Source organism: Aythya ferina (genome assembly GCF_964211825.1).
Source record: "Aythya ferina genome assembly, chromosome: 2".
Classification (NCBI taxonomy): Eukaryota; Metazoa; Chordata; class Aves; order Anseriformes; family Anatidae; genus Aythya; species Aythya ferina.
Window position 1 is genome coordinate 886,146 of NC_140297.1, and position 12,635 is coordinate 898,780.

General features: G+C 65.6%; 2 protein-coding genes across 5 annotated transcripts; both read right to left on the reverse strand.

Annotated features, from left to right (window-relative positions):
* Positions 1 to 1,102: 1,102 nt before the first annotated feature.
* On the reverse strand, positions 1,103 to 5,518 carry LOC311432558 (zinc finger protein 212-like). 4 transcript variants are annotated; one of them, XM_084511039.1, is made up of 5 exons: positions 5,487 to 5,518; positions 4,801 to 5,211; positions 3,837 to 3,963; positions 3,265 to 3,384; positions 1,103 to 2,575 (listed from the first exon to the last, which is right to left on the reverse strand). In XM_084511039.1, exons 1-5 carry the CDS (start codon positions 5,508 to 5,510, stop codon positions 1,515 to 1,517), a joined length of 1,743 nt encoding a protein of 580 aa, XP_084367165.1. In that variant the 5' UTR covers positions 5,511 to 5,518; the 3' UTR covers positions 1,103 to 1,514. The 4 variants fall into 4 exon arrangements, with proteins under 4 accessions (XP_084367165.1, XP_084367164.1, XP_084367167.1 ...); XM_084511038.1 differs by having other exon boundaries at positions 1,103 to 2,578; XM_084511041.1 differs by lacking the exon at positions 3,265 to 3,384.
* Positions 5,519 to 6,581: 1,063 nt separating this feature from the next.
* Positions 6,582 to 11,849, reverse strand: LOC311433093 (zinc finger protein 783-like; the record flags this gene model as incomplete). The annotated part of the gene is made up of 6 exons (XM_084511806.1): positions 6,582 to 8,298; positions 9,053 to 9,187; positions 9,277 to 9,363; positions 9,501 to 9,614; positions 10,296 to 10,422; positions 11,748 to 11,849. 6 exons carry the CDS (start codon positions 11,847 to 11,849, stop codon positions 7,397 to 7,399), a joined length of 1,467 nt encoding a protein of 488 aa, XP_084367932.1. The 3' UTR covers positions 6,582 to 7,396.
* Positions 11,850 to 12,635: the final 786 nt, after the last annotated feature.

The window sequence follows — 12,635 nt, forward strand, 5'->3', positions numbered from 1 at the left end:
CCATGGCTACCTCCTGGCCTGGGCGATGTCCCCAGGGTGTCCTCAGGGTGCCCCTGGGGTGTCAGTGTCCCCTCCATCCCCAAGGTGTCCCTAGGGTGTCCCCAGGAAGCCATGGCCCTCTCTTGCAGCCCTGGGGTGTCCCCAGGGTGTCATTGTCACCTCCTTTATCCCCAGGCTGTCTCCAAGGTGTCCCCGGGGTGTCAGTGTCCCCTCCTTCATCCCCGAGGTGTCCCCTGAATGTCCCCAGCACACCGTGGCCCCCTCCCTCATCCCTGGGAAGGAGCCTTCATCTCCTGCACACCCTGAAGGCTGCTGTGAGGTCTCCCCGGGGCCTTCTCCTCTCCAGGCTGAGCAACCCCAACCCCTCGGCCTCTCCTCCCAGCAGAGCTGCTCCAGCCTCCGAGCATCCCCGTGGCCTCCCCTGGACTCCAGCAGCTCCACATCCCGGTGCTGGGGACCCCACAGCGAAGGCAGTGCCCGGGGGGGTCTCACAAGAGCGGGGCACAGGGGGACAATCCCCTCCCTCACCCTGCTGCTGCAGCCCAGGGCACGGCTGGTTTTTGGCCCACATGGTGCTGGGACAGGACCGAAATCACAAAACCTGGGCCGGAGGAGGAGGAGGAGGAGGAGGAGGAGGAGGAGGAGGAGGAGGAGGAGGAGAGGCTGGGCAGGCCCGAGGGCAGAGCAGGAGGGCAGATAAGGCTTTGTGGTGCTAATCCCCTCCCAGAGCCGCAATTCCTGGCTGAATGGGGCTGTGAGTGGGGGCTCTGCATCGCCATGGGGCAGCTCCTGCATTTCCCTGGCGCAGCTCCTGCATTCTCCGGGGCTGGGCGAGAGCACCCATGCAGGGTGGGCACGCCAAGTGCCGTGGGTGCTGCTACACCCTGAGGTGCTGCTGCTGGCGAGAAGGCGCCCGGGGGCTGCCCTGCTGCTGGCACGAGGACTCATGCTCATCCCTCAGCTCGCAGGAGGCACGTGGGGAGCAGGAGGTGTCCTGGCAAAGCCACCAGCGAGGACCCGGTCACAATTCACGTGGCATCAACCCCACAACTCCCTCGGTGGGGGCTGTTGGAGGCAGCACGGCACCAGCTGACACACGAAGCCCATCATCAAACCACATCATCTTTTATCCACAGCTCTCCCCAGCCGTGCGGTGACCCCGGCTGTCCCAGCAGCCTCTCCCCGGGCCACCCAACTCCCCCCAAAACTGGGCAGGATTTAAGGAACCCTGAGTTCAAGCGCTCCGCTCCCCGTCCCACGGCGCCGGACACGCAGCAGCCACTTCTCAGCCGAGCCCCCTTCCACGGCGCAGCCCCTGCTGCCGGACCTCCTCTGCTTGCTCTCGGCCCCGCAGCGTGTCAGCCGGCCCCGTCCTCGTCCCCGGGGACGTGGTGGGGGGCTGCGGGGAGCCCCACAGTGCCGCGATGCCCCCTGCCCACCGTGTGCCACCCTCACGGGCCGCTGCACCTCTCCACCTGCAGAAACGCTGCCCCTTCCTGGCTGCAGCCCTCATATTACGGATTGTCCTGCGTTGATGGCTTGCAGGGCACAGTCCCCGGCTCCTGGCCGCGGCCGGGCAAGCCGGCAGCAGGAGGGCTGGCGGCGGCGTGGACCTTCTGGTGGTGGTTCAGGGACTGCCGGTGGCGGAAGCTCTTGCTGCAGCCGCTGCACTGGAAGGGCCGCTGCTGGGTGTGCCGGCGCTGGTGCTCCTCCAGCGACGCTTGCAGGGGGAAGCTCTCGGCGCACTCGATGCAGCGGTACAGCCGCTCCCCGGCCCCGCCGCCCCGCGCCGGCCGGCCCGCCCAGCCCGCCCGCAGCTGCACCCCGTGGATGCGCTGGTGCTTCTGCAGGTGGTGCTTCTGGATGAAGCCCTTGCCGCAGGCCGGGCAGCTGTAGGGCCGCTCGCCGGTGTGGATGCGGTAGTGCTTGTTGAGGTTGGACTTCTCGTTGAAGCTCTTGCCGCAGGCCGGGCACTGGAAGGGGCGCTCGCCCGTGTGCAGGCGCTGGTGCCGCAGCAGCGCGGCGTGGTGGGCCAGGCTCTTCCCGCAGGCGGTGCAGATGAAGGAGCCGTTGCTCTTCCTCGCCTGGCTCTGCTGCCGCGCCAGGAGGCTGCGCTTCAGCCGCACGCTCTTCCAGCCCAAGGGCAGGCCGTGGGGCTCGTCCCCGGCGCCACACGGGCCGTGCTCCTCGGCGCCGGGCTGTGCCGAGGCAGCCTCCGCGGCAGTGTCCTCTCCCAGCGGCAGCCCCTGGGGCAGGGTGAAGGGCTGCTCGGTCCCCGCGCCGTGCCCGTGTTCCGCCGGGAAAGTCAAAGCCCCCGGGGCAGGGCGAGCTTCCAGCGGGACGACCACGGGCTTGAATTCGGGCTGGGCGGCCCCGTGCTTGCAGAGCTCCCCCAAGCCCTCTCCAGCTCCCTTCTGTTCGTCCAAGCTGCTGTGGCTCTCCCAGGGCACCGGCAGCTCCTGGCTCAGGGGAACCTCCTCTTCCAGCCTCATCGAGGGAGCCTGCGGCAGGGCCAGGCTTTCTGATCCTTCCTCCTGCGGCTGCTGCTCTTCTGTCTTGATCACGATCTTCTCACCTGCTGGGAGACAGCAATTATTCACCTCCAGCCAAGGAAAGCTCTCCCGTGCCTCTGGCCCCAGCGTAGGAGCAGGAGCTGAGCTGCCCCTGCAGCACGTTGGTGAGACCAACCAGCAAACGTGCCACTAGAGAGGGAGCAGGAGGGTTTTACCATGAGCCAAGGGGAGAAGAATAAGAGGTGGAAGGATGCTGGCGTCTGCTGGGGGTTATCTGGTCACCTTGGGGGACACTCAAGGGCCTGACAATGCAGTAGTGGTAAAGAAGCCAAAAGAGAGAAAAACACGAGGGCTTTTGTAATTGTTCCACAAAAAGTTGTGGCTGCGGAGTCCTCTGTCCTGGAAGGAACTTTGTCAGGAATTTACAGCAGGTTTTACCTGGGTAAATCTGGGGCAAAGGACCAAAGCTACCTTCCAGGAGCAGGACCGAGCTTGTCTGCAGGCAAGCAGGCGCAGAGCCACGCTCACGCTAAGCCCTGCCCGGGCTTTTTCCACTCTCTCGGTATTTGGCTCTTCTGGGCTTGGACATTTGGCGTGGCTCCTTTCGGATTTCTTTCCCCCCTGCGGCACTGCTTTTCCTCCTCAGCCCTCAATTCCCATCCCCTCGCCCAGCCAAGCTGCGTGCAGCCCTTCCCCACCCCCAGGCCCTCTCCGTGGTGGTGTTCACGCCATCGTGGCTGCCGCAACTCACCGCCACCGACGTGCCCTGACACCGCTCCCTTCTCCAGCAGCCCGTGGGTCCTGGTCCCCAAATCCTCCCCGTCCTCGGCCGGCAACAGCAGAGAGGGTTTGGAGCTGGCGTCCCCGGGCCCTAGGGGAGGAAGCGGCCGTGCCAACGGCTGATGCTGGGCGCTGGCACCACAGCCCCTGGGCAAAAGCTGCTCCAGCACAGCTGGGGCATCCTGGGCTGCTGGAACAGAGGTTTGTTTTTTCCCAGGACAGTCAGAGCAAGCTGGTGTCAGCCCCACTGGACGACTGATTGTAGTTATCTCAGCAAGAAGTACGCATCGGGCGCTCGTCCTTTGTAATAACTCATTATTCTCAGCCAAAAATAATTAGTGCTAGAACTTAGGGCTGCCTGCAACCAACTCCTCCAGGGTGGTGCACGTACAGCCACGTCCTGGGGCACACTTCCAGGGAAGCAGGACACGGCAGGAGCAGTGCCACGTGCTGCCGGGGGGCTCTGCACCCTGCCCAGCGGGCACGGTGTGGTGGATGGAAGGCGACAAAGAGTCTGAGACGTGCACAGGGACTGATCCTTACCAAGAGAGACCACGGCCTCGTAGCTCCCCTTCACCGCCATCCTGTACAGCTCCTGCTGCCGGCTGTCCAAGCCACCCCACTCCTGCTCCGGCAAACAGGCGGCGTCATCCTCACCCGCCGTGGGCACCTGAAATGGCAGGAGGCACCCCGTTAGCACCCCCTTAGCACCTCCCTGCCTTCTCTGCCCCCACAAGGTGCCCTCATCCCCCCCTGTGTGCTGTGGGCTGGCACAGTGAGGGTGCGGAGCTCCTGCATGTCCCAGCCTGAGCTCAGGGAACAATCCCAAAGCAGCAGAACGATGCCTCCCTGCTCAGACACCTCTCCCCTAGCAGCCAGGAGGTTTGCATGGGGCTTGTCCCCGTTACCTGGGGCACGTCCCCCATTCCCCAAGAGCTTGTCCCTTTTACCTGGGGCACATCCCCCATTCCCCGGGGCTCATCCCCATTCTGTGGGGCTTGTCCCCATTAGCTGGGGCATGTCCCCCGTTCCCTGCTGTTTGTCCCCAATACCTGGGGCTTGTCCTTTATTCCCCAGGGCTCATCCCAGTTACCTGGGGCACGTCCCCCATTCCCCAGGGCCTGTCCAAGTTACAAGGGGCACAACTCCCGTTCCCCATGGCTTGTCCCCATTACCTGGGGCACGTCCCCCATTACCTGGGGCACATCCTCCATTCCCCAGGGCTCATCCCCATTCTGTGGGGCTTGTCCCCATTACCTGGAGCACATCCCCTGTTCCACGGGGCTCATCCCCGTTCTGTGGGGCTTGTCCCTTGTTCCCTGGGGGCTTGTCCCCGTCACCTGGGGCACGTCCCCCGTTACCTGGGGCACGTTCCCTGTTCCCTGGGGCTCATCCCCATTCTGCGGGGCTTGTCCCCATTACCTGGGGCTTGTCCCCCGTTACCTGGGGCTTGTCCCCCGTTACCTGCGGCACGTCCCCCTTTCCCCAGGAGCTTGTCCCCCGTTACCTGGGGCACGTCCCCGCCGGGCCCCATGCCGGGCCGGGGTGCCCAGCATCCGCGATGCCTCAGCTGGCGCTCGACGTGCTCGAGGCGCCTGGTGCTCTCCTGCAGGAGGGCGGCCAGGGCGGCCCACTTGCGCTCCAGCTGCCCCCCGAAATCCAGCACCGCCTTCTCCAGCTCCGACAGCTTCTTCTCCGCCGTCTCCGCTCGCCCTTCCAGGCTCAGCAGCCGCAGGGCCTGCGTCTCCACCTTCCTCTCCACCGCCTGCACCGCCGCCACCACCGTCCACAGCGAGATCTCGGCCACCCCCGGCTGCTTCTCGCCCTCGACGGCCACCGGCACCGCCACCGGCACCGCGACGTGGCCGGGGGGCTGCGGCGGGACCGGCTGCCAGGGCTCGGGCCCCCACTCGGGCTCCTGTTAGCGGGGAGAGAAAGGAGCTGAGGGTCCAAAGGGGGGGTTGCTCCGAGGGTGGGCGGCACCCTAGGGACCCCCCCGTCCCCCTCCTCCCCGCACCCGCACCCCCCAGGCCTCCCACCCTCACCCCGGGGTGCGGCGGGCACCGGGCTGCGGGCAGAGCCGGTCCCCGCCGCCCTCCTGCGGAGGAAGAGACCGGGGAGAAAGGGGGAGGTTGGGGGGGGGTTTAGGGGGCGATGGAGCCGCCTCCGCCCGGTGCCCGGTGCCCCCCGTACCTGAGCCGGGCCCCACCGGGCCATGGCCGCCCCTCGCCGCCGCCGCTGCTGCACCACGGCGCCGCCTGGCGGCCCGCCCGCAGCACGGCCCCGGGCCTGGTTCCCCTCACAGACCCCCCCTCAAGGCCCGGGACCCCCATCCCCTCCTTCCCACAGCCCCCCAGTTGCAGCCCTGCTATCCCCAAAGTGCTCCGGGGGTGGGGTGTTCCTGCCCCGGGTCCCCCCAGCCCAGTTCCCCCAGTCTCAGTCAGCCCCGTTCCCAGTTCCCCCCCCAGTTCCCAGACCACACACACACACACAGCCCAAGGACCCCTCCAGCCCCAAACCACCCCGGTCCCAGAACTCCCCACACGTTCCTGGAGCCTCTCCACACATTTTAAGGTCCCTCCTGGTCCCAAACCCTCCCTGTCCTCAGCCCCCCAAGTCCCTGATCCCTCCTCATACCCCCCATTATCCCATCCCTCCCCAACCCCCCAACCCCTGATCCCTCCCTGACACCCCGTCCCTGATCCCTCCCCATATCCCCCAGCCCCTAATCCCTCCCTGATACCCCATCCCTGATCCCTCCCTGACCCCCCCCAGCCCCTGATTGCTCCCCATAACCCCCAACCCCGATCCCTCTCCATATCCCCCAGCCCCTAATCCCTCATACCTCCAGCTCCTCATCCCTCCCTGAGCCCCCAACCCCTGATCCCTCCCCGATACCCCATCCCTGATCCCTCCCTGACACCCCCCCAGCCCCTGATTCCTCCCCATAACCCCCAACCCCGATCCCTCTCCATATCCCCCAGCCCCTAATCCCTCATACCTCCAACCCCTAATCCCTCCCCGACACCCCATCCCTGATCCCTCCCCATATCCCCCAGCCCCTGATTCCTCCCCATATCCCCCAACCCCAATCCTTCCCCATACCCTCAGCCCTTAATCCCTCATACCTCCCACCCCCTAATCCCTCCCCATACCTCCCCCAGACCCTGATCCCTCACCGTAACCCCCATACCCTGATCCCCCCGCAGATTTGAGGCCGAGCACAGCCCAGCCGTGGCCGTCCCGTCGCCCCCCAGCACACACCACGGGGCCGAGTGGCTCCTGCTCTTTATTCCAGCCCCACCGCTGCCCCACACCATGGGAGGGTGAGGAACCGTGGGCCACGGCCCGCAGGATGAAGGCACACAGGGAAAGTCACGGCGGCGACCCCGCTGGCACTGCGGGAGCCCCCTCTGCACATTTCATCCGCCAGAACCTGACCTGGCCGCTCCCGCTGCTTTCACACTTTTTCCCCCCAAATTATTTTCCCATCGGCATCCTACCCAGCTCTTCGGCTCCAAAATCACAGAACTGTAGGGATTGGAAGGGACCTCGAAAGATCATCGGGTCCAATGTCCTCTTACTCCCCTCGGTGACTTCCAGAAATGGGGGAAAGACCCCACACCAGCTTATATCAGTGCTTGCAGCCCCCCCCCGGCTGCCCACCAGTGCTGGGACCTGACCCCAGCCTGGCAGAGCAGCACCACGGGGATGCTGCGGTCCCACGGGGGCTCGGCTGGAGGCTGATAGCAGCACGACAGAGCCACGTTCAGCTGTCACAGCAGACATTTCCACGTTTGCCATCTATCCACACCTCCAGCCAGAGGAGTCCTTCACCTAAACCAGGTTCTCGCCCACGGCAGAGGCTCCTCCAGCACAAAGAGCCGCTGGGCACAGGCGTGCTGGGCAAGGCGAGCTGCAGCAAGGCTGCCCAGGGCTCGTGGCCAAGGAGGGGGAGAGAGGGGACAGCAGCAGCCCTCCACCCTTGGAAACAACCCCCGTGCTTTCACAGAATAACCCGAGTTGGAAGGGACCCACGAGGCTCATCGAGTCCAGCTCTGACCCTTCTCTCCCGCTACATCTCCTACTTCACACCCCCGCGCTTAAATAGGTGCCACTGGCAGAGGCAGCTTGTTCCTGCACTCGTAGGGGCTCTCCCTCCTGGAGTGGGTTTTTTGGTGCCCGGCCAGGTGCTCGTGCTGCTTGAAGGCTTTCTGGCACTCCCCGCACCAGTAGGGCCGCTCGGCCTGGGGGAGCAGCTCGGAGGCCCAGACGAAGCTCCTGTTGCAGCAGGCGCAGAGGGTGAAGTGGTGCAGGTCGGCGTGCATCCCCTGGTGCAGCATCAGGAAGTTCTGGCTGGAGAAGTTCTCCATGCACTCGCTGCACGTGTACATGATTTTCTGGGGCGACAGCGGGCACCGGTTGGGGCTGGGCTTCTCCCACTGCGCCGCCGCGGCGCCGCTGCCCTGGGCACGGGGCTGGGCGGCCGGGCAGGGGGGCTTGCTGGCACGCTCCTTGGCATCGGATGGGGGGCAGAACCCCGTGGCCGCCCTGATCCGCAGGTGCCGCCTGATTTTCTTCTTGGACATGAAGGCCTGGTTGCAGTCGACGCAGACGTACGGCACCCAGTTGCTGTGGCTCCGCTGGTGGATGATGAGGTTGATTTTGAGCAGGAAGTTCTTCCCGCACACGACGCACCGGTAGAACTTCTCCCGAGAGGAGCTGCGCTGGCAGCTCGCCGTCCTGCCCATGCAGGAGCTCTCCACCGGCTTTCCGGGCAAGGCGACCGGGTGGCTGCGATCTGTGCACGCTGCTGCTCGGCAGAGGCCCGGGATCGGCTCCCTGTCCAGCTCCTTGGGCACGGCTGCCACCAGGCCCTGGCCACCGCTCGCCGCATCCTTCAGGCCCTCCTTCTGCAGCCCCTCCAGCGGCCGTTCGGGCACCGCCAGCTCCTCCGCAGCAACCTCCTCCCGCGGGATCTCTGTCGGGATCCCCACATCAGCACCTGCTGGAAATGTTTGCAGAAGCTGAGCATCATTCTTCCGCTCGGTTTTGAGGACAAGGCACAAAGATTCAGGGGCTTTTCCCATGCCTGCCCACCTGGGAGCTGCTACAAATGGACGCACCAAACCCCCCTTCACGCCGGGACCACGGTGTGGGTACACGCAGGGCATGGGTACAGCTCGCCATCAGAGACACCCCTGGGTGGCCTGGCATGATGAAATACTGCTGAGGATGGGAAGAACCTAACAGATTCATCAGGGATTCACCCTTCAGCGCAAACCAGCTACCTGGCAACAGGATTTACTGTCAGAGCCCCTTCTCGGCCATCAGGATTCATAGAATCACAGAATATCCCGAGCTGGAAGGGGCCCACAAAGATCACCGAGTCCAACTCCTGGCGCCACATAGACCTACCCAAAATTCAGACCTATGACTGAGGGCACAGACCAAACACATCTTAAACTCCAACAGGCTCAGTGCCAGGACTGCTTCCCCGGGGAGCCTGTTCCAGTGCGCGACCACCCTCTCGGTGAAGAACCTCTTCCTGATGTCCAGCCTAAGCCCCCTCTTTCCCAGGCTGAACATCCCAAATGACCTCAGCTGCTCCTCATACATCTTCCCCTCTAGGCCTTTCACCCCCTTTCTAGCCCTAATTGGGTAAAATCCCATCCCAAAAGCCCCCCCAAAGCTCCCAGGTGCCGTGCTCCTTGAGACCCCAGCCCCGGCTGGGATCCGGGGGGGGCTCTGCCCAGTACCTGCCGCAGTGGGGGGAGATGGAGGCGGCCTCAGGTTCACCACATCACGGCAGCACGTGGAGACGGGGCAGGGCGGAGAGGGGCCCGGCGGGCTGAGCTCCGCTGGGGTGCCAACAGCTCCCTGAAGGACACGAGCTGCAAGGGCAGAAGCGGGGATTAGGGCAGCGGGTGGGACACGGGCAGGGCCCGGGGTCCCTCATACGGTGGTCTCGCCGGGCACTCACGTGTGCTGCGGTCCGGGGTGGCCTCGTGGGACTCCTCTGCCTCCTCCTGCACAGCTCCATCGCTCGCGGAGCCAGGAGAGCTGGGCTCTGGGGGAAGAAGGGGACTTGGTGTCAGCAGCAGCTGCTGGGGTCCCCCCCAGGGCAGCCACTGCACCAGGGGAGGTCCTGGCAAGCGGCAGGAGCCGGGATCTTGGCACAGAAGGAGCCCCCCCAGTGTCACCCACCTGCAGCTGGCTCTGGGGGCACTGCCTCCCCCTCCCGGTGCGGCTCCGCTGGCGTGCACGGCTCTTCTTCCTTCTCAATCCGAGATAAGAGCTCAGGCTTGGCGAGGTCACAGTCTGCTCAAGGGCAAAACAGGGCTCAGGGGCGAGGCGCGACGCTGCCTTTGGGCACCCCACAGCCTCTCGCCTGCACAGGCTCCAGTCCCTGCCCAGCAAAAGCTCATCCCCAAGCAAAGCAGCAGCGGTGCTGAGCATGGTTAGGGACGCACAGGAACCAGCAGGGAGATTTATGGGGGCACCCTCTGGGTTATCTGACACCCCCCCAGGAACAGCCACCCGTGGTGGGAGCAGGTTTGTGCCTCACGTCGTGTTTTAGCCCAGGCTCCGCAGGCTGCCCTCGGAGCAGAGCCCAGGGGGTGGTGAGAGGCGGCCTCGGCGCCCGCTGTGGGGAAATCCAGCCCCAGCTCCCCAATCTCAGCGTGGGAGAGAATTAACAGGGGGCGTGTGGGGTTTGTGGGGTGTGTGGGGTGTGTGGGGTGCCGCCGTGCAGCAGGCAGGGTGCAGAGCACTCACATCCATGCGCATGCCCCGAGGGGAACAGCGTTACCTGCTCTCCACGAGGAGAAGACACCGAGCCCCTTACTACCCCTTCCTGCATCCCCTAAATTCTGCTCGCTGCCGGGGGGGGGGACAAGAGATGGAGCAGATGTTTGGTGTTTGGGTTTTTTTTTTTTGGGAAATGGGGGCGGAGATCCCAGCGAAAGGGAAACGAAAGGAGAGAGCAGCCGGGCTGCCTACAGAGGGACACCAGCATCTCGTAGCTGCCCCGCATCACGCTCCGGTACAGCTCCTTCTGCCCGTCGTCCAGGAGGGCCCACTCCTGCCTGCTGAACTGCACCGCCACGTCCTCGAAGGTCACCGGCACCTACGGGCGCAGCGGCCCCATAAGGCTGAGCCCCCAGCCCCTCGAGCACCCGCTCAGCCCACAAAGACCCCATAAGCAGCCCCCAGCACCCCAAATGATCCCCAGACTGATCCCTGGACCCTCAAACACCCTCCCCTCTCCTAAATCGCCTCGTAAGCAACCCCCAGCCCCACAAACACCCCCCCCAGCTCACAAAGACTCCACAAAGCAACCCCCAGCCCCACAAAGACCTAAAAGCAGCCCCCATGCTCACCCTGTCCCTACAAAGGCCCCATAAGCAGCCCCCTGGCTCCTCCCCATCCCCACAAAGACCCCAAATAACCCCCCCAGCTCACCCCTATGCCCACAAAGACCCCATAACCGGCCCCAGGCTCCCCCCCCCATCCCCACAAAGACCCCATAAGCAGACCCCTGGCTCCTCCCCATCCCCACAAAGACACAAAATAACCCCCCCAGCCTCACCCCCATTCCCACAAAGACCCCATAAGCAGCCCCTGGCTCCCTTCCAACCCCACAAAGACCGCATAAACCAGCCCCTGGCTCTCCCCCATCTGCACAAAGACCCCATCAGCAGCCCCTGGCTTTCCCCCATCCCCACAAAGACCCCATAACCATCCCCCAGCCTCCCCCCCAACCCCACAAAGACCCCGTAACCACTCCCCCGGCTACTCCCCCATCCCCACAAAGACCCCATAACCATCCCCCCGACCCCAAAAAGACCCCATAACCACTCCCCCGGCTACTCCCCCATCCCCACAAAGACACCATAACCACCCCCCCAACCCCATAAAGACCCCATAACCAACCCCCCCGACCCCAACAAAGACCCCATAACCACCCCCCCGACCCCAAAAAGACCCCATAACCACTCCCCCGGCTACTCCACCATCCCCACAAAGACCCCATAACCACTCCCCCGCCCCCACAAAGACCCCATAACCCCCCCTGCCTCCCCCCTAACCCCACAAAGACCCCATAACCACTTCCCCGGCTACTCCCCCGACCCCATAACCACTCCCCCGACCCCCCCCGCCCCCACAAAGACCCCATAACCACCCTCCCAACCCCATAAAGACCCCATAACCACCCCCCCGCTTGCCCCCCACCCCAACAAAGACCCCATAACCACCCCCCGACCCCACAACGACCCCACAAAGACCCCATAACCAACCCCCCCGCCCCCACAAAGACCCCATAACCCCCCCTGCCTCCCCCCTACCCCCACAAAGACCCCATAACCAGCCCCCCCGACCCCACAAAGACCCCATAACCAACCCCCCCGTCTACTCCCCGACCCCATAACCACCCCCCCGGCCGAGCCATACCGAGGGCAGCCGCAGCCCCCCGGCTCCCCCATCCCTCAGCGCCTCCTCGGCCCGCTCCAGCCGCCGCTCCAGGGCCTGGATGCGGGCGTGCAGCCCCTCCATCACCCCCCCCCCCCCCGGGAACCGGGAACGGCACCGACGGGACGGGACCCGACGGGACCCCCACGGGACGGGACGGGACGGGGCGGCCCCGGGGGGCGGCCCCCGCCACCTCCCCCCCGGTCCCCGCCGGCCGCATCCCCACAGCGGCCCCCGCCGGACGGGCGGCGCCGAGCAGCGACCCCGGGAGGGGGGTGCGAAGGGTGGGGGGGCGACCCCTGGAGTTGGGGGGGGGGCTCACGGAGGGTCTCCCGGGTGCTTTTTTGGGCGAAAAAAGGGCAAATTTAGGCGGATTTCGCCCCACCTCCGCGGGGGCCAGCGGGAGGGCTGAGGGAGCAGGAGCCCCCCCTTTGGGGTCCCTCAGCCCCCCAGCTGCCCCCCGGCTGTCTCCTCTTTTTTATCCAGGTGATTGACAGCTGTCAATCACCCTCTGCCTCTCCGCGAGGCCGCCGGCCGGCAGGGGACGCTGTGGGGAACGGCGACAGCCCCGGGGGGGGGGACACGGGGGGGGGCCAGGTGCGGCGGAGGCTCCGGGAACGGTGCAGGTAGGGCCCGGTCCCGGTCCCCGTCCCCCTTCCCCGTCCCTATCCCGGTCCCGGTGTCCCCTTGAGGGGCGCTGAGCCCAGTCCCGGTGTCCCCCCGACGGGCAGGGAGAAGCGCTCCGGGTTCCCATTCCCGGTGTCCCCCCCCTTTTTTAGGGTACCCCCCCCGGTCCCGGTGTGTGTGTCCCCCCCCCCTCGGGGATTTAAAGCTTTAAAGCCCCGGTCCCTCCGTGCCGAGCTCCCACCG

Excerpts from the sequence above, each read along its gene's own strand:
- LOC311432558 (XM_084511038.1), bottom strand. The coding sequence starts at position 5,510 with ATGGCCCGGTGGGGCCCGGCTCAG. Across the intron at positions 3,964-4,800 it reads CCGGCGGGGACGTGCCCCAG|GTGCCCACGGCGGGTGAGGA; the intron begins GTAACGGGGGAC and ends CTGCCATTTCAG. Across the intron at positions 2,579-3,264 it reads GTCAGGGCACGTCGGTGGCG|CAGGTGAGAAGATCGTGATC; the intron begins GTGAGTTGCGGC and ends GCTGTCTCCCAG.